This window comes from Paramisgurnus dabryanus, chromosome 9 (genome assembly GCF_030506205.2).
Source record: "Paramisgurnus dabryanus chromosome 9, PD_genome_1.1, whole genome shotgun sequence".
Classification (NCBI taxonomy): domain Eukaryota; kingdom Metazoa; phylum Chordata; class Actinopteri; order Cypriniformes; family Cobitidae; genus Paramisgurnus; species Paramisgurnus dabryanus.
In genome coordinates, this window is record NC_133345.1 from 19,765,152 (window position 1) to 19,786,422 (window position 21,271).

Here is a 21,271-nt window from a genome sequence, read left to right on the forward strand (position 1 = left end):
GATAAGGATAGTGATAATGATAAATATATCTACTTTTCTAAAAGTCCTCTTAGTGCACAAAGAAGAACTGCATGAGCGAAATCTCACGAAATGACCGTGGATCAAATTCAAACTTTTGAGTCTTGAACCTGAAAACAAGGCTAATGTGACAGTTGCATGGATCACAGCGCCCCCAATTGTGTGGTTCAGTTTCTTTATATTTACATTATGACTTTCATCATTTGCTAAGTTTCTACAGTAGTTGCAACTTAGTGATTTTGCAACCATTTACTATGTCTTTGGAGCGAAAGACAGTCAAAATTGGTAAATATTAATAAAAATGACTTAAAGGGGGGGTTGCATGATCTCACCTAAAAAAAATCACTTAATATACACGCCCCTAACCCAGTAGAATCTGGACCTTCATCTGATAGACCCGTCCCACACATGCGCAACCCAGACAATGATGTCTGTTAGTAGACTTCCCCTTACTGCCTATTGGCTCCAAGTGTGTTTTGGTAGTCTGCCCAACTTCCTTTTCCAAAGTGTTTTTCAAAAATCACGCACCCCGCCTTTAAGTAACATTTGTGAAAATGAGGGATTTTAATCAATCACTAATACCCTTTAATTGCCATTAAAGTACAATTACTGAACCTAAACATAAAAATGAAGGGTTTTGCATCTGAACTCCTCATATACTGTATTTTAATGCTAATCAAGCCAGATCTTTAATAAAATTAGGGAATCTGAAGTGTTTTGCTCATGCTGTTTCAGTGATGTGCAACAAGATACCCATAATATGCACACGCTGCCTCTCTTCATTTTTTATATAGGAAAATAGCTTTGTAAGAAAGCAGACATTCTGTATTCACTGCAAAATCCTGGCTGCCTCTGTATTAGCTTCATTAGTACAGCAACATCTATTCAAGACAGATCCCCTCCGCAGAGTCAAAGCCCAAAGCGTAGTTTTGACATATAATATAGCTGAATATTTACTGAGGCGAACTCTGTGCAGCTCTCTACGGCAAGCCCATTTAATACCGAATATACTAACGTTCTGTAATACCAAACCTTTCCCCCCAATCCGTCTCCTTTGGTATGATCACCACGGATGTATGTGCAAAGTATTACTGAATATGTTGGATATGGATGTTGTTGTAAATTATAAATGAATACTTTACACTTAAGTACAAATACAGTAGTTACATTGCTTGTTGAGTTGAATGCTAGATCGCTTTATTTCGAAGTCTATGATTGTTCATCTTTAAGTTATATTTACATCATGTGTCCTCACAGGAACACTGGACAAAGTTCAAGTCCTATTCATACCTTTAGGACGTAGATATAAGGACAAATGTAACAGCGTTGTGATCCTAAATCAAATCCAGCAGCTAGCCCTGGTAAATGGTGTATTACCGCCGAGTAAAGCTGAATTGAGGCAAACATCTGAATATCAGTAGTGCTGTGCTAGCAAGACAGTGATGTAAACAACAAAAACATAAACTTAAAAGTACACATTATGTAAAAAATAAGACATTCCCTTCTTTGTGTTTAAGTCTCAGTCTTGTAGACGTACAGTAAAAGAACTATGTATCTTAAACGGCTCAACGTTCACTGTTGTCAAGCGCCGGCTCAGTCTATTAATCCCGTCAGTGTCTCTTTCTAATGCAGAGATAATAAAGTCCTGGAAAGAAGAAGATCCAGTTCTCAGCATTCTGTAGGTCTCGATGAGATGAAAACTGTTTCATAGTACAGTACTATTTCCATTCTGTTTGTACAGTATGTCAGGCACCCCCTAGCTTTGATGTTGTTCCCACAACATACTGATCATATTGCCTTAAAAATAACTAATCTGTGCTTTAGAATTATAGTTGAGCTTGTTAAAATGTGGTAGGAAAAAGCATTCCAGACTGTTCAAAACCTCGAAGGTGGGGACAAAACTCTGACATCCTCTTTTGGGTCTTAAAATAACCGTACCTGAAACACAAAGTAAGAGTATTTAGTGGTACAGCCCATAAGAAAGAAAACATATGACATTTACATAGAGAATATGAATCTTTTGCTTAAAGGTGCAATGTAGGACTTTTAGAAGGATCTCTTGACAGAAATGCAATTTAATATACATAAATAACTAAATTTTCAAAACAAATTCTGGTAACACTTCTCACTCAGGGTAACATTATTAATAAAACTGGTTGTGCTTTTTGGATGGGGTGCGGCGCATTTTTTTTATGAAAATAAGGAAACAAAAATAAAGAAATTAAGAATATAATTAACACTGCTTTATTTTATGAAATGTAAAATGGTCTTCAGCTTGGACTGACAGTATTAAATAAGTGGGTTCATTATAGCTGCAACTTTGTCAAAAAGTTAAAATATTTAAATGGGTGACTGAGTTTAACTCGGAAGATTTGTGTGCATGTTTGTCTTTGTAAACAAATAACTGTAATACTCAACTTCATAATTATCAAAATATTAAATACATTTGGGATTTTTTAAATGATTAGAAAATGCGTTCAATGTCATTTCATTCCATTGAAATTAGCAAACCAGTTAAATAAAATTTTGTTTGTTTTAAATAACGAGCCAGGCTTGTAAGCAGTGTCGGGCTGTGCCTGTGCATCAAGTTTAAACCATAGACTGTAAAAAAATAGGTTTAAACGCATCATCCGTTTTGGGAGACGAGGGCATGAAGTCTTGCGATGCGGAGAGACAGGCGCGAGTATTTCATAAACATTGAGAGACAAAAGCTGGACACGTAGGTCAAGTTTAAACAACTTGTCTGAGACTGTTGTGTGAGACAGGCATATAAACTTGCAATGCGGAACCAGGGGTGACTAAAGCAATAAGAGACACAGGCTGCGTGCATGCTTTAAATTGAAACCCCTCGTCAGTTTAGGAGAAGCGCCATTTTGGTTGAAGTGCCCTTCACGGAGACAGCATGGTCATACTTGTGCTCACTCAATTGGTTAGACTGTCACAAAGCCTTTCTGTACATTTCTCTTATTGCATCCTATCTACACTTGTGTTGGGTGACTGCGAGTTGGACTGCGAGTATCTTCAGAAATCCTCCCGTCACATGGTGGTGGACAGCCAATCAGCGGCGCTTTAGGTCCTTACATGCAAGGTCACACAGACACAGCCGCTTGGCTTATGAAACCAAAATTTGGCACAGAAAGATAAATAATTTCGTTTTCTGTTCGATACCATAAAAGTATCGCCGTTCGTTACCTAGCCCTATCTATAGAGCGCGTTTTGTCACTATGTTGTCTAAGGCCATTGGTTGCAATTCACAGAAGCTAAAAGTCCCACATTGTACCTTTAAAGGTGGTGTGTGTAAATTTTTGCGGCATCTAGTGGTGTGATTGCGGATTGCAACCAACAGCTCATGCCTCAATTTCAAAACGCATATGGTAGCTGCCACAGGACAAACATATATCGTCTGAGGGGCTGTTTACAGTTGGTTTTAAGATGTGTTTTCATCGATCGGATCACAAGTGAACGAGAGAGACACATTACGTTTACACCTGGTATTTAAATCCGTCTCTTTTGTCCACTTTCGACCGCATCTGTCCTGAATACTGTGAGGGGGTGGTCTGTGAGACGGTGGGCGAGTCTCTCTGCTGTCATTCAAACGCGAGCGGGAGTAATTATTAGTTTATATGGACACAAACTTATATTATGTTGGAGCCTGCTGCTTGTTTAGCAAGTATACATGCTGCACAGTGCTTTGTACGTTTATTTGTTGGAGCTTTCTCTGAATTTTCAGCGCAATTGATGAAATAGGATCGCGTAACTTTCACGCTTTCAAAACGAAACTACGGAGAACACCCGCAGTAGTTTTATCAATGAAAGGCTAAAAATAGCGCTGTTCACTGTATGTTCATGCCAGAAGTCAGAAAAAGATGTAAAACTTGTGTTTAATACCTCAGATTAGATAAATGGGCGGAGAGAAGGCGGTCGCATGTGGCTGTTCGAACACATTCAACCACAATGGGTTCCGCAACTCCAAAGCGATCTGATCGAAAGTGGTTTCGACTACCTCTGGATGTGGTCGAAAGTGGACGAGCTCAAAATGTTTTAAACACCGTTTACACCTGGCATTAACGTCGTCCACTTGTGATCCAATCGATGAAAACGCATGTTAATGCCAAGTGTAAACAGCCTCTGAGACACGTAGGGACGAAATGCACATTTTAGAGCAGTTTGTCCATTCAGGGCAACTGTAGAAACCAACATGATCTCACAGAAAGTCGTGTTATAGTCACGAAAAATGTGAATAATTTATTCGTGTCCATGGCACGAAATTCTGCTTTTTCGTGCCTTAAGCACAAATGTCTTTGTCGTGTCACTCGCACAAATTTCTATAAATATTTTTTTGTGTCCGTGGCATGAGTTTCTTTTTCGTGTCATTTTATGTATTGTTTTCTCCTTTTTCCCCCATTTTTAAATCATTGTCGCTTGGGGTTAGAGTTGGGGTTTGGGTTAGGATGTACTTTTATGTATTGGTTTCTACATGTTTTTCTTCCGCTTTTAAAACTATTTTTGTCTGGAGTTGGGGTTAGAGTTGGGGTTTGGTTAGGATGTCTATACAAATGTAACAGAAAGTGATTCTAACCCCAACCCCAAGCGACAATGGTAAGAAAATAGTAAAAAAAACAATGAGAAAACAATACATAAAATGAAACGAAAAAGAAATTTGTGCGAGTGACACGATAAAAAGCGGAATTTTGTGCCATGGACACAAATACATTACTTCAAATTTTTTGTGACTATAACACGACTTTCCATGAGATCAGTCTTGTAGAAACATGACGGCGACTTCCATAAGGGGACCTACAGTGTATGTAGATAAAAACGTATCATTCTAAGGTAACAAAAACAATACAGTTCATTAAGGTCTTTACACCCCACCGATAATATAATGATGTATATTATTTGCATTTCTGTCAAGAGATCCTTCTAAAAGTCACACAAAGCCCCTTAAGTCTCCTATTTTTATAAGCAAAAAATCACAATGTCTTCATTAGAGTTTCGGAAGAGATCTCAACAATGTCACACACTGAGCTCAGATTTACCAGCTCTGCTTTAAAGCCAAAAAATTTTAATATTTCAATCCCAAATTCAGCTTCATACTCAATGCATTTTACCAAATGTCTTTTTGCTTCTATTTTCAATTTACATAAACACATTTATTTCCCTTGAAGAGCCACACTTCTGTTAGCAGAGACAGATGTATTTTAAACACGTGGTCTCTTCCTTCAATGACCCCATGTTCCCTTGTTGACATCTAAAATGATTAAGTCTGAACAGATTGCTTTTTTCATTACCACAGTTGAAGCAGATGTCAGATCTCCACATTTGGGTCTGTAAAGCCTTTCTTTCCTTCATTCACCAGAACAGGTTTCTCTGTCCTCGTGTGCCACACAAGAATCTATAACAAGGTACAGAAAATTCTGGTTAGCTCTGAGTGAACAGATTAATGATTTCTTTATCCATTTGCAATTGTAAATAAAAAAAATTCAATTTGACTTTGTGGTGATTTTAGATTTCGAAATGTTTTAACTCAAATGATAAACCTGAAAAATGTCATTTTACAAGCGTGCTGTAGTCCCCTTCCTCCATATATCCAGTATTAGCACACACACATACACCTACAATGTATAGTTGTTTCACAGCAGCTGTGTGTCATCCACAATTTATCTCCAAATTTAGCATGGAGTGTAGAACATCTCCACATGAGAACGTCTCCCTGGGTAAAAATCTAAAGTGCTGAAATATGCATCAGCCGTGTAGCTATCATGCAGCGTTTGCATCATGCGTGCATGTTTCTCTAAATGTTCCTCTCTGTATGTAGCGAGATAAGGAAAATGTGTGCGTTGTGGTTTAATCTACCTATTTACAACATCTAGATTACCTAATCAGTAAAAACAAATAATTTGCCTCATTACCCTTCTTCGAAATTCCAGTTAATGTCCAGAGGAATAAACAGTGCCTGTCTCATCTTATCCATCTCCCTTGTTGCTGTCTTTCTGAAAGCAGCATCCTCCTGATCATTGGCCCTCATAAATAATGTATGATTGTGTTGGGATGGGGCTGGAAACTCTTTTTCCACTTCGACTGGCACAGGAGGTTAACAGTCCCACTTGGCATGATAGTGCGTGTCTATTCCGGTATGTGTGTTTGTGTGTGTGTTGAGTTATGCTGGTTAAACTCAGATCATGAAACAATACAAAATCTCATATTTCCATGCAACAATTTCAGGGCAGAACATAACATCTCTCGTGCTGTTTTCTTTGGTTTAAATGAGTTTTCAGAGCTCTTGTTTACAGTCAGTGTGAATCCATGATAACAGAGCTCATATAAAATGCAGCTAAGAATTGGTTGCGGTTCAACTGGCTCTTAATGGATAAATGCTTATTAAGTCTCGTTTGCAGTAAGATATCCCTAAGCTCAATAACATCAATTAAAACATCCATTAGTTAGTTCCTTTACAAATCTTATCTTAAAGGGAAATACGCGCACTCACACATTCGTCACACATTTATTCATTTAACAGACGTCTTTCGTAAAAGCCATTTACAAAATCACACTACAACAAAAGTGATAGTTCCTAGAGAGTAACTAACATGATACAGACACAATAAAAAATTGCACATTTTTGAGCTGAGTTCACACAAAGCCTTTGTTTTTATAAGTAGAGAGGGAATTAAATGTATAGATTAGTGGTCGATCGAAATGGTTTTTTTATGGCCAATACCAATATTAAAAAAGCCGTGTGGCCGATTTGAGGCAAATAAGAGACAAACAGAAAATTGGTAAATGTAAAAATACATTTGTTATGCATAGCATTTATAATTATACCGTTTTAAAGTTAAACATATTTACAAGACATAAATGATGTGGATCTGACATCTCACGGTACTGTTTGAATAAGTGTGTTAAACTAGTGTGGTGTCACATCAAACATCATGTTAAAAAGTGAATAATGATTGGTCTGCCAGACTCTGAGTGTCTTTTTTTATTACAAACATCAAATTAAGGTAATAGAGAAATTTATTTGCTGATTAAAAATGTATCGGCTGTTGCCGATAATAAAAAAAAATCCAAATATTGGCCGATATATCGGCTAGAGCCGGACTGTTATACCGGCAGGCCAATATTAGGCATTTTCCAAACTATCAGTATTGGCATTCATAATGGCCGATAAATGAATAAAAATAAAATACGGACGAAACAGCCTTCATTAGATTTCCTCACTGTTGGTGTTTTTGACAGAGCGCTCTGAACCAGTAGCTGCTGGTGGGGTCCAGATTTAGGCGTCTAGCCACTGCCTGAGTCAAGCAATTTATATTTTGCTGTTGTTGTTATTTATCAGAACTTAACAGAATTTGTCTCCAGTCCTATTCAAAGTTATATTTATGAACCAAGTCTTTTAAAACTGGTGACTTTGATTTGGTTGTTGTTGTTTTTGTGTTTTTGTTCAAAGGCCTTTATGTTTCATATCTTAAGTTTGTATTTTTATACATTTTATTTATCAGAACTTTAATATATTTTGATGTTCCTCTGTTGTGACAATAAAAGAAACAAGTTTCTTTTTAAAATACATTATCATTTTATTTTAGTTAAAACTCAACTACAAATAACTAATGTTAGGGAAATCTGTTAATGTTTTGTTGCGTGTTTCTGAAAAAAAAAATCAGCCGGTATATCGGAATATCGGATTTTAAAACAAACAAACATTTATATCGGCATCGGCCTTCAAAATCCTTTATCGGTCGGGCTCTAATATCAGCAATATATTGTCCTATCAGATGACACAAACATGACAATTGTGTCATTATTAATTCACTCTCATATCTTTCCAAACCTGTATGCTGCTGTATGCCGTGTGCATAAATAAAAATCCACCTTTTGTTTTGCTATTTGACATCTTGCATACCTGCTTCTTTTTCACAGTGTTTTTGTATGGCTTTTAATATAACTGCCACAAACTGTATGATTCATCTTTAAGGTGATTTGATATTTCTTAACCTGCACTGTAAAAAAACGATATCAAATCAACATCATTTTTTTGCTACTTTAACTTAAATGGGAGCTTAAGTGCTATAATTGCTTTTATCAACCTAGAAAATGTGAAAAAGATCAACCCAGTTACTTAGTTTTGGTAACCATCTTATGCAAGCATGTGAAAAAATGTGGCTCCCTTTGTGATGTCAGAAGGGGATTTTTCCGCCCCTTAATCTGCACTATCCAACGACGGCACTGCCATTTAGTGCAGAGATCAGCTAAATTGAATTTAACAGGACACGCTCAAAAACGGCACATTTTTGTTCACACCAACAAAGTGGAAATTTTAACATGTAATAATTTTTGTGTGAGCATATCAGTGAACACCCCTGACCACTCTGTGAGTTTCATGTCTTTGTAAACGAAAGTTTAATGCATTTTAGGACGGATTGTTCCAGTGCACCATTAAACCCATTGTAGAGGTGGGAGGTGAAACACAAACACGCGAAAATTCTCGGGGCATCCGCATATGTTCTATTTCACCATAAACAATCTGAAAACAGGGTTTTAAGTGTAAAATACCGAACTTGTCCTTTAAAGTAGATTATTCAAAATTACAACAAATTGTGCCAGAGAAAAATGTAAACAACAAAATGGGGGTAGAAACTGTAAGAATGATTTCTTTTCATATCATCCCACTGATAATGCATACAGATTTATTTATGTTTCCTCACCTTAGTGCAGTTGGCAGCTTTTGGCTCCAGGTCATTAAGAGTGACCAGCTCTCTGAGTAAGCTGCTCTCCTGGTAGCCTCCCTTCACTCCGCGCAACTTGAAGTAGGCCTGAGGCTTAAACAGAATAAGCCGCAGGTTGATGGCAAAACCTGCCATATCGATGGCGAAGGGCCGGTGAGGGTCAAAAATGGTTTTCCAGCCGTAGACTTTTCCAGCTGCATTCACCTTCGGAGACTCGTACCGCAAACCTCCAACGAACGCTACTGGCCACACTGATACTTTACGGGTTGAGCGCATCTGGTGTAATAAGAAACAAAGAGAAAGTACAGTGTTTAAATTGACCTGCTTGTTTAGTAGGACCATTTCAGATTGATTTCTTAAAAAAATCTATTCACGGTTTAGCCATAAATGAAAATCAAAAGGGCTTTTTACACCAGGTGCCCATTAGTCTTTTATACCCCACTGAAAAACACCAAAACAACATGGTGGTTTGAGCAGCTACGCTGATATGTTCCCTACACACAGCCACCGAGCTAATTAAACACCTCAGGACTTGATCGCATGTGTGGAAAGTGTGATACAGTACCTTAGACATGCAAACAAATAGACCTCAAAAAGACAGAAAACGAGAGAGAGAGAGAGAGAGAGAGAGAGAGAGAGAAAGAAAGAGAGAGAGAGAGAGAGAGAGAGAGAGAGAAATATGCTCCTTTAATCTTCCTGCTTCAAACGCTCCCTACCCTCCTCCAACCAAAATGCTTTGTGTGCCGCCCGGTGCAAGTGGTCCACATCATAAAAGGAAATGAACAGTGAAGCCTAATGAACAGTGAAGGCAAAAGCAGACCAGCAAAGCAGTTGTCTTTATACCCATAATGCATTACCCTCCGTGTCCAAGGGAGGCTTTCACAATGAACTACAAAAGGACCATGGATGGAGACACAGCACGGTGTTCCTTTTTCTCATTTCTGAAAACCACTCACTGTGTTTGTAGAAACGAAATAAAATAAGACTCAGTTAATGTAAAGGACGGTTGTGCTGACTGTGCCATTACATGCTGTCCACTCCGATTCAAATTTACTTCATGTTATCGATTGTGACCCCATTGCACCACATCAGGCATTAAAGAATAAAGGCCCGGCTAATATGTCACCCTCCATTTGATAACTTCCTGCTCTTCCACAGCTGGAATTGCTGTAGAGAAATATAACTCTTAAGGAGAATGCACGCTCATTGCAGATTTAAGAGGAAATTAATCTTTTCTAAACTAGATGTCGTAGGGAAGGGCTGACGAATCCAGCTGCCCTACTTTAGTGAACGGCTCTTTTCTGGCTTTTGCCTCTCATTTGAGGTACCTCAGTTTTGAATACAGCCTCAAACAATGGAGATAAAAAGAAAACCTAGATATTGTGATGACTCGTTTTCAACATAAGAGACGTTGCATTTATTGCCAAGTTAGAAAAGCCAGAAAGATGGGAAGAAAAATCATGAAGTAAAATACCTTGTTTTACAGCTGTTAGAGCTGAGCACTGAAGCCCAATGTGGGAGCGTGCATGATGTAATTACCAGGGGTGCACATAACGTTTTTGTCCTGGTTCTCAAAGGAGCACCTGGAGATGTTGCTTGGTGCTCACGCTATTCATAGCGCCGACATCCTACATGCTGTCATCATCACCAATCTCCTGACTACTCTCTTCGTCATATAACTTTGGTTTAAATATGGGAGACAATGATGTATATAAAATAAAATATGCCTTGTTATTGTTTTAACACATGTAACCTTTATATATGTCTGCCAACTTTTATACATTTCAAATATTGTTAAAGACAAGTAAATGGTCAGAAATAAAAAAATCTGATTATAAGCAATAGCACAAATAAACACAAAAGAACAAACATACAAATGAAATAACAGTGATGTTCATCTTTTCAGGCTGGTCTGTAATGTTCAGGTAGAGTACAGAAACTAAAAAAAGTAATCAGAAAATACTGCATAGTCTTTACTGTGTATATTGGATTCATTCTTATTAAAAGTTACAAAAGTAGCAGTATAATTTATGCATGTGCAATGCATGATGGGTGCATTTTTAAGTTGTCATCGTCGGAGACAACTTAAAAAAGTTTGTCCGTTAAGGGCTTCTGTAGAAACAGTGGTACAAAATGGCTACTTCTATGTAAGGGGACCCTCGGTGTAGTAGATAAAACATCTCATTCTAAGGTAATAAAAACATAACGGTTCATTATGAAAGATCTTTATACACCCCTGATCATATAGTTTTGTATATTATTATGCGTTTCTGTCAAGAGATCCTTCTAAAAATTACAAACTGCAAATTTAACCTAAACCTTGAAATATACCCTTGATTATAAAATGTTTTAGTTTAATGCATAATTTGCATGATTTCTCACTGTCTACAAGACATTTTGAGTGGAATCAGCTTATTTAAGCTTTTTAAATCTGTGGATTTGGAAATTTCACCCATCATGCATTGCACATGCATAAATTATACTGCTACTTTTATAGGACTGTTGTTTTGCTGTTTTTATTTATACAAATATTTTTGCTATTATTGTCGGTTATAATTGTTGTGAAGTTAAGAGCTTATCTTTTCACTTCATGACATTTGACTACTGTCACCGTCATTGAGATTTGTGTGTAAAGTGTTAAGGTCTCTGTGCTTGGTGTTACTTTTGCTTTGCAATGTGGCCTTTTTTATAGGGATAAGATTGCAGATTAAAAGTGAACAAAAGATTCAAATTAACTGTTCAAGAATCTTAAGTACATTTAACTTAAAGTTGTCAAAATGTTTAAGGCCCATACTTTTTAAGTTAAATTGTCTGGGCTTGCCTTGTATACTGTATATATTTGCTTTTTAAGGTGTTTTAATAGTGTTACATTTGTTTGCAAAGTTTTAAAGGTCAATAGACAAAAATAAATGATCAAACTGGGCACTAAACTACATGCAAGATCCACGCAAGTACACTTTCAGAAGAAAGGTACAAAAACTCTCTTTATGGTATACTTTTTAGTAATTTTTTAGCATTTTAGTACCTCAAAAGTCCATATCTGTTCCTAAATTGTTCATATCAGGACCTTTTTAAAGGGTACTGTCCCCAAGACAGCTTTTGTACCTTTCTTTCTGAAAATGTACCTGGACCTTACAGTAAAATGAACAATAGAAATGTCAGCCATGATAAGTGGGGTATAAATAGGCTACATTTGTGAATAAGCTTGTCGTTTCAGAATGCTGGCATAGGCATTTTAAATGGAAGCTTAATAATAAATACACCCAGAGTGGGCTTGTTGTTTTAAACAAGGTCAAATACATAATTCACAAACTATTACAATATTCTTCATTTGAAAAGTCCTGTGGCTCCCTAACTGCACTGTTTTAGTCCCAGTGTGGGTCGCTGAATTGGGGCACACATACATAACTAAGCCTCTAATGCTGGAAACCAGAGCCCAGAGAAAGGTTCATACATTTATTTAGTAATTTTATATATAACAAACTAAGATTTAATATTTAAAGGCTATGGAAAAGCAAGCCATTGTGGAGCATGCTATTGAAAGCATGTTAATCTTTAAAATGTACAAGCCACATATATGAAAGTGTCAGCTTTTCTTCAACCCCTAATAACGGCCTTTACTGTCAGGGCTTCAAAAGTATTTGCCTGTTACTTTTTTCCCCACAATCAATTTTTTTTCAAAGCACTATGTCAAATTGAGGGAATCTGCCATTGAGGATGATGAGGGCCATCTAACAGAGAACATTTTGGGTGATTCTGAAAAAAAGGGAATTGAAGACCTGACAGGCATTTAAGCCTACCTTCAGCAGCACTTTAAAGATCTGAGACCAGTGATCGGCTCTTATCTGGTCAAATAATGCTTTGAAAGCATTGTCAGTGTGAATGTGTCCATATAATGATTGGGGAGTTAAGCACAAATGGATATTTTTATCTTCTTTAGAGGACAAATTCTGGTAGGTGACTGATGAGAAGACTATATACAGACGATAAGATGGATCATGCAATGAAGCGCTTAAAAACTATCATTTAATCGATGAAAGCACAGTCACTTAAGAATACCCATTAATACACATGAATGCTTTCGAAAAGAAATGATGACTGACTTACCTCCTCAAAGAGCTCCAAGCTATACGTGTTATCGTCATCTGCAAAATAGACGATTCCCATCTGGCTGCTGTTGGAGTTGAAAGTCTCCCGTAGCCATCTCAGAGCCAGATTCCTCTGCATGGTTCCTCGAGGAATCCTGGGGTCTCTCGTGTCCCCTCGCAGCTTATAGTTCCTCGGGGTCTCCACATTGAGGTGCGTGTAGTTCAGCCCCGTCTCCCTCAGCAACCTGGTAACAAGTGGGGTTCTCCTCTGAGAGTCCTCCACTAGGATCCAGTGTAGGTTGGGGACGTGGAGAAAGGTGTTGGCCAACCGCGTTAGCTCGGCCTTTTGCACCGGGCGGCTGTACGTCGGGGTGATGACGTGAATGGTGGGCAATACATCAGACCAGGGCGGAGGTCTCGTGTACACGTACTCCGTACGGACTACCTCCACTATGTCCTTGTCTTGCGAGCAGTACTCCTTTGAGTCCGTGGCCGGACCGGCCTCGTGCCTGCTTTCGGTCCCATCATCTGCAGCACACAGAAAGAGAATTAACACATTAGCACACCCAAGGCTGCTCTCTTTATGATTGATGCATGCCACAAACCTTAGAGGAGTACCTGCTAGCCGATGTCGGTAGACCGTTAGTCGCTCTGGTATGATTAAGATCTCTTTTACTAGATGGTGACAGACTGGAAGGGGGTGAGAGCAGGAACTATGAGATTATAATATAGTTACTCCATAGGGGTAGATGGCACTGATTCAAACTCACAACGCACAAGCCCACTTCTTCATAATCTAATTTCCAATCCTTAAAGGAACAATTCAACCAAAAGTCAACTTTCTGTCTTCATTTACTCATCTTCGTTCACAACCTGTATGCATTTCTTTCTTTCACAGAACACAAAAGCAGAAATGTTGAAGCATAATCAAATATATGCATTAGGTGTTTTGTAAGTGGTCGGTTTCTTAGCACGATGCTGGGATTGATAATATCTTCTTCTTTTCAGAATATTTGCACGTCACATAAAATGATGGTGTGGGCAGTTTCAGCATGATCACACTAAAAGCTTATTATGGGCAGAAATGATGGTGGCACCTCACAAATCACCGTTCAATTAGTGGCCTGCTTCACCGTAGACATTGGAGAGTACTTCATTAACACTCCAGATGTTCCCTGTCTCATAGGCATCATACGGACCCAAATTAATAGTTTCATGAGAAGTTTTATGAATACATCTCTGACTCCCCAACAGCTGATGGTTTTTATGATTAAAAGTACAGATCTTCAAATGACTGCTGTTGTTTCTTCCTTTAATTGGAATTGGAGGTTGTCACTGGTCAGACACTAGATGACAGAAGTTTAATGCATAAGAACTATTACGTGTACAGCTTGTCTATATGAATCATCCACTTACATAAGGGTTTCAATGGGGGTGCTAAAATAAACCGTGTAGACCATTTTGGAGCAACTAAAAATGCACCAAAAGAGAAGTCTTTTATTGCAAAATTCTTTCACAGTTTAAATGCCGAATAAATGAGAAGCTTGTATCTGGATAATTTCATTCGAAAACTTGAAACAAGGCTCATGCACTCAGAAACTCAGGTATCTGAAGTGCTTGAAAGTGGAATTTAGTTTACTGCATAGTGACTTTTTAAATTAGGTCACATGAAATGAATGAGCCGAAAGACAAATATGAAGCTCGTGGTTCTTAGCTTGGTTAGAGAGAAAACAAATTTGCATTTAAGTAGCAGGAACATTAATCTTGTTAAGCACCACCTCTTTAACACTGTTTAAAAGATCATTTTTCAGCGAAAACAAAATGCAAATGCCATTGAGATGGGACGGTTTATCAAATGCCTTTTTGTCGAAATTTATCACATTTTAATTTACAGCACAATCAAGCTGTTCAATTGGCATCGACCACAAATCGTGATGTCAGTGCATGAATATCTTTACCCTTTCGGATGGCAAGTAGGGGGGCAATTGCACTTTGGTGCCACACAGTGATGAGAAGGGTCCACGGTAACACAATCAACACGATGGCAAGAATATCTCTTCTCTTCGGCATCTCCAGGGCTGGGTCTATGCCTGGTCATTACCTGAAATAAAACAAAACAAAAGGGAGAGTATGTAAATAAGAGAGTGTAGGGCATTTTTTAATCACTTTTAAGTAACTTCTTGTTAACTACTAATCATTACAGTATATCAGCTTTTATTTACTTCAGGGTTTCCTGCAGCACTTTGCAGTTCGGGCGGCCCGCCTAAGCTGGGAAACCCTACCACCTTAACTAGGTCGGTAAAAAAAGTGCTGCACAAAGGCCGTCAAGTGCATCTTGGAGAATAGAGCGGATACGCTTCTCAACGCGAATGGGCATGAGTGCCACACGGCTGAAATAAGAGAAAGACGTGGTCCGTCACTGTCTGGAGGATAGCCAGTTGATAAAACGCCTGTCTGTGAGAACTGTAAGTGGACTTGTGTTTTGGGGTTAAGCATGTCATTGTATTAGTCTATAATTCTTGCAAATTTAAGGTAAGTTAGCTGGTGATTTTGTTGTTTGAGCAACCTGCTAGCTAGGTGTCACGTGCCTGTTGATTCGATATAATTGTTGAGCGCTCTTGCTCACTTTATTCATGTGCATTAGTTACATGATAAAGTAGTTACACTCCTTTAAGATAATGTAATTAATAGTGGGAAATAATCAGTTTTTACAATCTTTGCGCTATGTATCATTGTTCGCCAGACGTTCTACAACATCTGCGTCTGTTTGTGTTTATTAACCCTTTAGTTTTACTTCATCACGCAGCTATTCCCGTTAGAGCTATGTAAACATTTAATTAATTCATAATCAAGTATGTGTTCATTTTTTTGGCATAGTTTTTTTCAATATTAAGTTTTATTTGAGTGTTTTTAATAAAAAAAATCATTTTCATTATGACGCGTACGCCTCGCCCCTTTGATTGCCACGCCTCCCAACTTGTTCTACTAACCCCTAACCCTTAAAAGTCTACAATAGCTTTTTAAAAATTTAATAATATGTGCCATTTGGGTAGATGTATCAATACCTTGGATGTACTAGCATGCACCCTTTAGGTACTAAGATGTACTTTCTAAAAAGATACCGCCTCAATGACAGGTTTTGTACCTATTTCTGAGAGGGTACGAAACCAACACTAAAATAAAATCCTAGGTTAAAGGCGATGTATGTGTACAGTACGATCTCTTTACCATTGGTTAGAAACAGCGGATGGCCACAAGCGTGAGGTCCAGCTGTGACGGCCGCATACTGGAGGTCATCCACCACACTGCCGGCTCCCAGAGCACCTCATGCTCTGGTACATCCAAAGTACCTAAAACATACAAAAACAGCTTTCATAAACTCTTGTGAAATAAACAATTTTATAATTCTGATGGAGAAAATGATTTTTTACCGCTCATGTTTTACATACTACAGATTCTGTCACTGAATTTCACTTTTTGCAAAATAAGAAAACAGTCACATGGTGGTTGATGAGAGATTTGCTATGTCCTTCCACCTCCTATCCAACATTTACACTGACAAATAATGTTTCTTGGCCTCAAATCACAATATTAATATCTGGTAAAGCAATCCGGAGCTGATAAATGAATCTTTTTGTATTTGGAGCAGCATTTATTTGCTCTCACTCTCCCTTAATCTCAGTGGTAATATTTGCAATACAAGAACAGATGAATTAGCTGTCAGCTGCCCTCTGTGCCAAACCTCTTCCAGAGAGAATAATAATTCTGTTATGAAACTATTATCGCTGAAACCCATCCAGACACGAACAGGATAGCTGATGATGTTGTGCCTTAAACCAAGCCTGTCTGTGTGTGTAGGCTGTAGCACAAATGCTGGTCGACTGCGGTAGCGACAGAGTATTTTTAGCTTCTCTGGAGGCAGAGAAATTGAAGGGAAATGAGAGAGTTGATGTTTTTTGCCTGTGTTTTTCACCTGATGTCGAGCAGTAATGCAGGGTTAGGAGCGGCACTGCTTAAAAATAAAGAGTTTGTCAATATCAAAAATGTTTAAACTATATTTTTTTCTTTATTTTTTACGATTTAGACATTATTAGAAATATTATACCACATAGCCAAAGCAATTCGTATGTATGACCACCAATTAATCTTCAATATAATACACTATACACAATAAAGCTTAAATATAAGCAAATGTATTTAATAACTGCCAGTATCCAAACCTAAAAGTAGAAGATTTTTTTTATGTAGACATCACCAATCTATTGTATTATGTGCTTAGTCGTGACTGTCAGACAATATTTGTTTAATCAGTTTATGTTCACTTATTCCATAACAAATTGTACTAACAGCACATCAGCTGGTTTACTTAGCTGCAGACCACCTTCTGTTGGCAGATAGATTCATCAAGCGTAGGAATTCAATATGAAACTGTCTACAAAGGCAAGATGCTGAGTCTACATCTCTCAGACGGCCGTGCAGAGCAGAACCCTTAAGCGATTTAACAGACTTGTTTTACTGAAATAATGCTGCTCTCAGGAAATCACATATAAAGACCTCACACTTACTGTGAGTATGCTGAATGTGTTACAATACTCCACTGACCCACAGTGAAAAACAGACAAGACTTACAAGAATGACCACACTGACGGATCAACAGCAGTTTCTATTAATACATTTAAACCTAAACAGGACAAACTAAAAACTAGTTATTTCAATAGATCTTAGTAGACTAAACAGAGTTTCTCTAATGGAAAACAAATCATGGTACACTAAAGTGGCAAAAGACCAGGGTGAGAAATCAAAATGACCGAATCATATACTGCATCTCCAATCACTGTCTGACCGGATGGCCCCGATAGTGTTTTTGTAAGTCAACCACACTTAACCAGCTGTGAAGAGAACGCCTGCAGGTGGATAACTACCCTTCTGCCGTCTGCCAAAACGCTTTTGCTCTGATACAGGTCACTCACCTCAGTCAACCACCCACCAACTTTATGTGTGAGAAATCTGGCAAAGTGTAAATGACTTAAAACAGGATTTTGCACTATGGGGATTTGTAATCTTGGTAATGAAAGATGGAGTTGATAAAGCATGTTTTCTGATATTTCTCCTGCATCTCTTTCATTATGAGCTAATTAGAATGCAATCCCAGACCCGGGTTTACTGAACAGAGCAAAACATAAGCATGGACCAGCTCATTCTGTCCCTGCTTACAATGTATATTTAATCAATTCTTGACCACTGGCCTCTGTTCTGCACGGAAATTACTTAGAAAACTGCAACGAAGGGTAGCTGGACAGGTTATTATTTATATTCACAAAGCCAATTTATATCCACAAAGATGAACAGTAAATGTCATCATGACACCAACTAGTATCTGCTATACAAGGACATGTGAACATCTCTGCTGTTTTTAATTGTACAAGAGGGGCTTTGAGAGTAAATATAGAAATAGATGTTCTGTAGAGAAAAATGTTCTGTTTCTATCTGTCTGTCTATCTGTCCACTACATACAGTACATCCATCCATCCATCCATCAAATACTGTAAGTAGATAGACAGTCCATCCACCTATCTATTGTATATTTCTGTCTGTCTGTTTTTATAACCATCCATTCATCCTTCCATCCATCCATCTACCTATGTACAAATGTTCTGTCTATCTGTCCATTCATACAGTACATCCATCCATCCATCCATCAAATACTTTAAGTAGATAAACAGTCCATCCATCCATCCAATCATCCATCCATCTATACCATACTGTGTTTGAACCCTTTTTGCCTTCTGAACTGCCTTAATTCTATGTGGCATTGATTCAACAAGGTGCTGAAAGCTTTCTTTAGAAATGTTGGCCCATATTGATAGGATAGCATCTTGCAGTTGATGGAGATTTGTGGGATGCACATCCAGGGCACGAATCTCCCGTTCCACCACATCCCAAAGATGCTCTATTGGGTTGAGATCTGGTGACTGTCTGGGCCATTTTAGTACATTGAACTCATTGTCATGTTCAAGAAACCAATTTGAAAGGATTTGAGCTTTGTGACATGGTGCATTATCCTGCTGGAAGTATCCATCAGACGATGGGTACATGGTGGTCATAAAGTGATGGACATGGTCAGAAACAATGCTCAAGTAGGCTGTGGCACTTAAACAATGCCCAATTGGCACTAAGGGGCCTAAAGTGCCAAGAAAACATCCCCCACACCATAACACCACCACCACCAGCCTGCACAGTGGTAACAAGGCATGATGGATCCAGGTTCTCATTCTGTTCTGTTTACGCCAAATTCTGACATTCAGTTTGGAGTTCAGGAGATTGTCTTGACCAGGACCACACTCCTAAATGCATTGAAGCAACTGCCATGTGATTGGTTGATTAGACTATTGCTTTATTAAAAATTGAACAGGTGTTCCTAATAATGCTTTAGGTGAGTGTATATCTACTGTTTATATCTATCTGTCCATCCATCCATCACCCATCTGTCTACCTATCTACTGTATATGTCTGTTTGTCTGTCTGTCTGTATGTATGTACAGACAGACAGTCCATCTACCCGAACACACACCTACCCATCCATCCATTCATCAACTTACTACTGTATATTTCTGTCTGTTTGTCTTTCTAACCAGACATTCATAGTTCCATCCATCAGTCTATCTACCCATCTACAAATCTTTTTCTATCTATCTGTCCATTCATCCACCCATCCATCAAAAACTGTTCTTATCTATCCCAACCTACAGTACCTTCCCATCCATCAATTCTTACATCCATCCATCTGTTAAATGCTTATTTATCTCTGTGTCTTTCCTAAAAATGCCCAGTGAAGTTCTATAACATTTAATCAAAAGTCCTGGACATAGTAAACAGCTCCATCCGTGCCCTTAGTCAGCTTTATATACACAGATTTACATCTCTTCATTTGTATGCATCAGCTCTGTGCTGTGTTCCGTTCAGTGTTGTTAAATAACCTAATCAGCCAGAAGGAGATGGAAGGAATGCTATTCCCACTTTGATTTAAAGGGGAGCATTTTTTCACTACGGGTAAGTGAAGTAGGTCTGGGCCATTTACACAGTGATAGAACTGATTGATGGTGAGAGTCCTGTCTTCAGTATACTAGCTCAGCACTGACAAGAGATTCAAAGGCTATGGCCTCAAGCTGGCCGCGTCACATTAAGAACCAGCACCAAAACCTGTCCGCCTTCCACCATTTCATTTACTTTCTGTGTGCTGATTATAATCGAGTGGGCAGCCACAAAATTCAGGCTGAGCCCAGATATAGCAGCATCTGGAATAAGTGCTCAGGCCAGTGTGCTAGATTAGTTACAATGGCTCGGGTTCTGAGCAGAGATGTTTACAAATGTTTGTGCCACTTTAAATGAACTTTATATTAAAGATTCACTGCCCTTGTGTATACAGTAAGACTAAAGTCAAACCAGCTTAAATCTGTTGGATCTTTGAACAAGGACTCTTGTGTAGATTAAAGTCTGCAAAAATATTCATCTCCCATTTTTTATTTCTAATTTACAATTACTTACGTTTTTAAAAATAAGGACAATTTGGCTGAGTTAAGATTTTTTATTGATATGATATGGTTAAAATATAGTAACTGAAGACATGAGAGACAGAAAATCTTATTAATTTACCATTGATTTACTACTGCCCAAGTAATACACTATATCTCATCACACTCACTTTTCATTTTGCCAGGCTATCATTACAAACCCCGGTCATGATGCTGTAAATAGCCACAATATTGATATACCAATATCCTAACCTTTACAGCCAACAATCTCGTGCAAGATGAACCCTCTGGGGTTTACATTAGCAAATACAGCTGCATGACCTTTATACCCCCATACAGCCATCTGACCACTTTAAAATATAGACAGCTTTGAAGTATTTCATTCATTACATGGTCAATGGTCAGAAGAACTTCTGTAGAATTAAACCGTTGTCTGCTATTAATAGCCTTCCAGCTCTGATCTTTAGCTTAATGATCACAGCATCTTCTGTCAACTCAAAGCTAATCAAACTGAATAAAAGCAAAAAGTGAAGATCCTTTAATGAGGTGGATCTTCAGGAATCTTCACTCCAGGGATTGTTGAGTCATAGCTTCCAATAATACACATGAACATACAGGAAAAATAAATTCAGAATTTTGATTGTTGTTAATTAAACCACAGGGAAATCACCTAAGGTTGAAAAGGATTTTTTCAAGCTTCCTAGCTCCCAGATGGAGCCTAATTGGTGTAAGTTTAAATAAGTAAGGAGTGAGAGGATCCATGTGTGTTCTTAACTGAAAGTAGGGCAGTGGTCTTGATAACAGTTTAGTACAGTACAGTTCATAAACAATTTAAGTTGACATACTATTTCACTTCTGAAGAAGCTTATTACAGAATACAGAATGGAATAGAAAATTCTGTGGATAC

At 38.1% G+C, this 21,271-nt stretch overlaps 1 protein-coding gene across 5 annotated transcripts in view; it reads right to left on the bottom strand.

The window, feature by feature from the left end:
* Positions 1–1,849: 1,849 nt before the first annotated feature.
* Positions 1,850–21,271, bottom strand: part of b3gat1a (beta-1,3-glucuronyltransferase 1 (glucuronosyltransferase P) a) — a 72,662-nt gene continuing 53,240 nt past the window's right edge. For 4 of the 5 annotated variants that reach the window (XM_073815732.1, XM_065283035.2, XM_073815731.1 and 1 more), the window contains 7 exons: positions 16,061–16,182; positions 14,791–14,933; positions 13,451–13,522; positions 12,852–13,360; positions 8,724–9,020; positions 5,310–5,413; positions 1,850–1,956 (listed from right to left, as the gene is read on the bottom strand). In XM_073815732.1, the coding sequence (XP_073671833.1) occupies positions 5,327–5,413; positions 8,724–9,020; positions 12,852–13,360; positions 13,451–13,522; positions 14,791–14,902 (1,077 nt within the window). In that variant the 5' untranslated portion in view covers positions 14,903–14,933; positions 16,061–16,182 and the 3' untranslated portion in view covers positions 1,850–1,956; positions 5,310–5,326. The remainder of the gene's footprint in view (positions 1,957–5,309; positions 5,414–8,723; positions 9,021–12,851; positions 13,361–13,450; positions 13,523–14,790; positions 14,934–16,060; positions 16,183–21,271) is intronic. The other variant, XM_065283037.2, reaches the window with a different exon arrangement.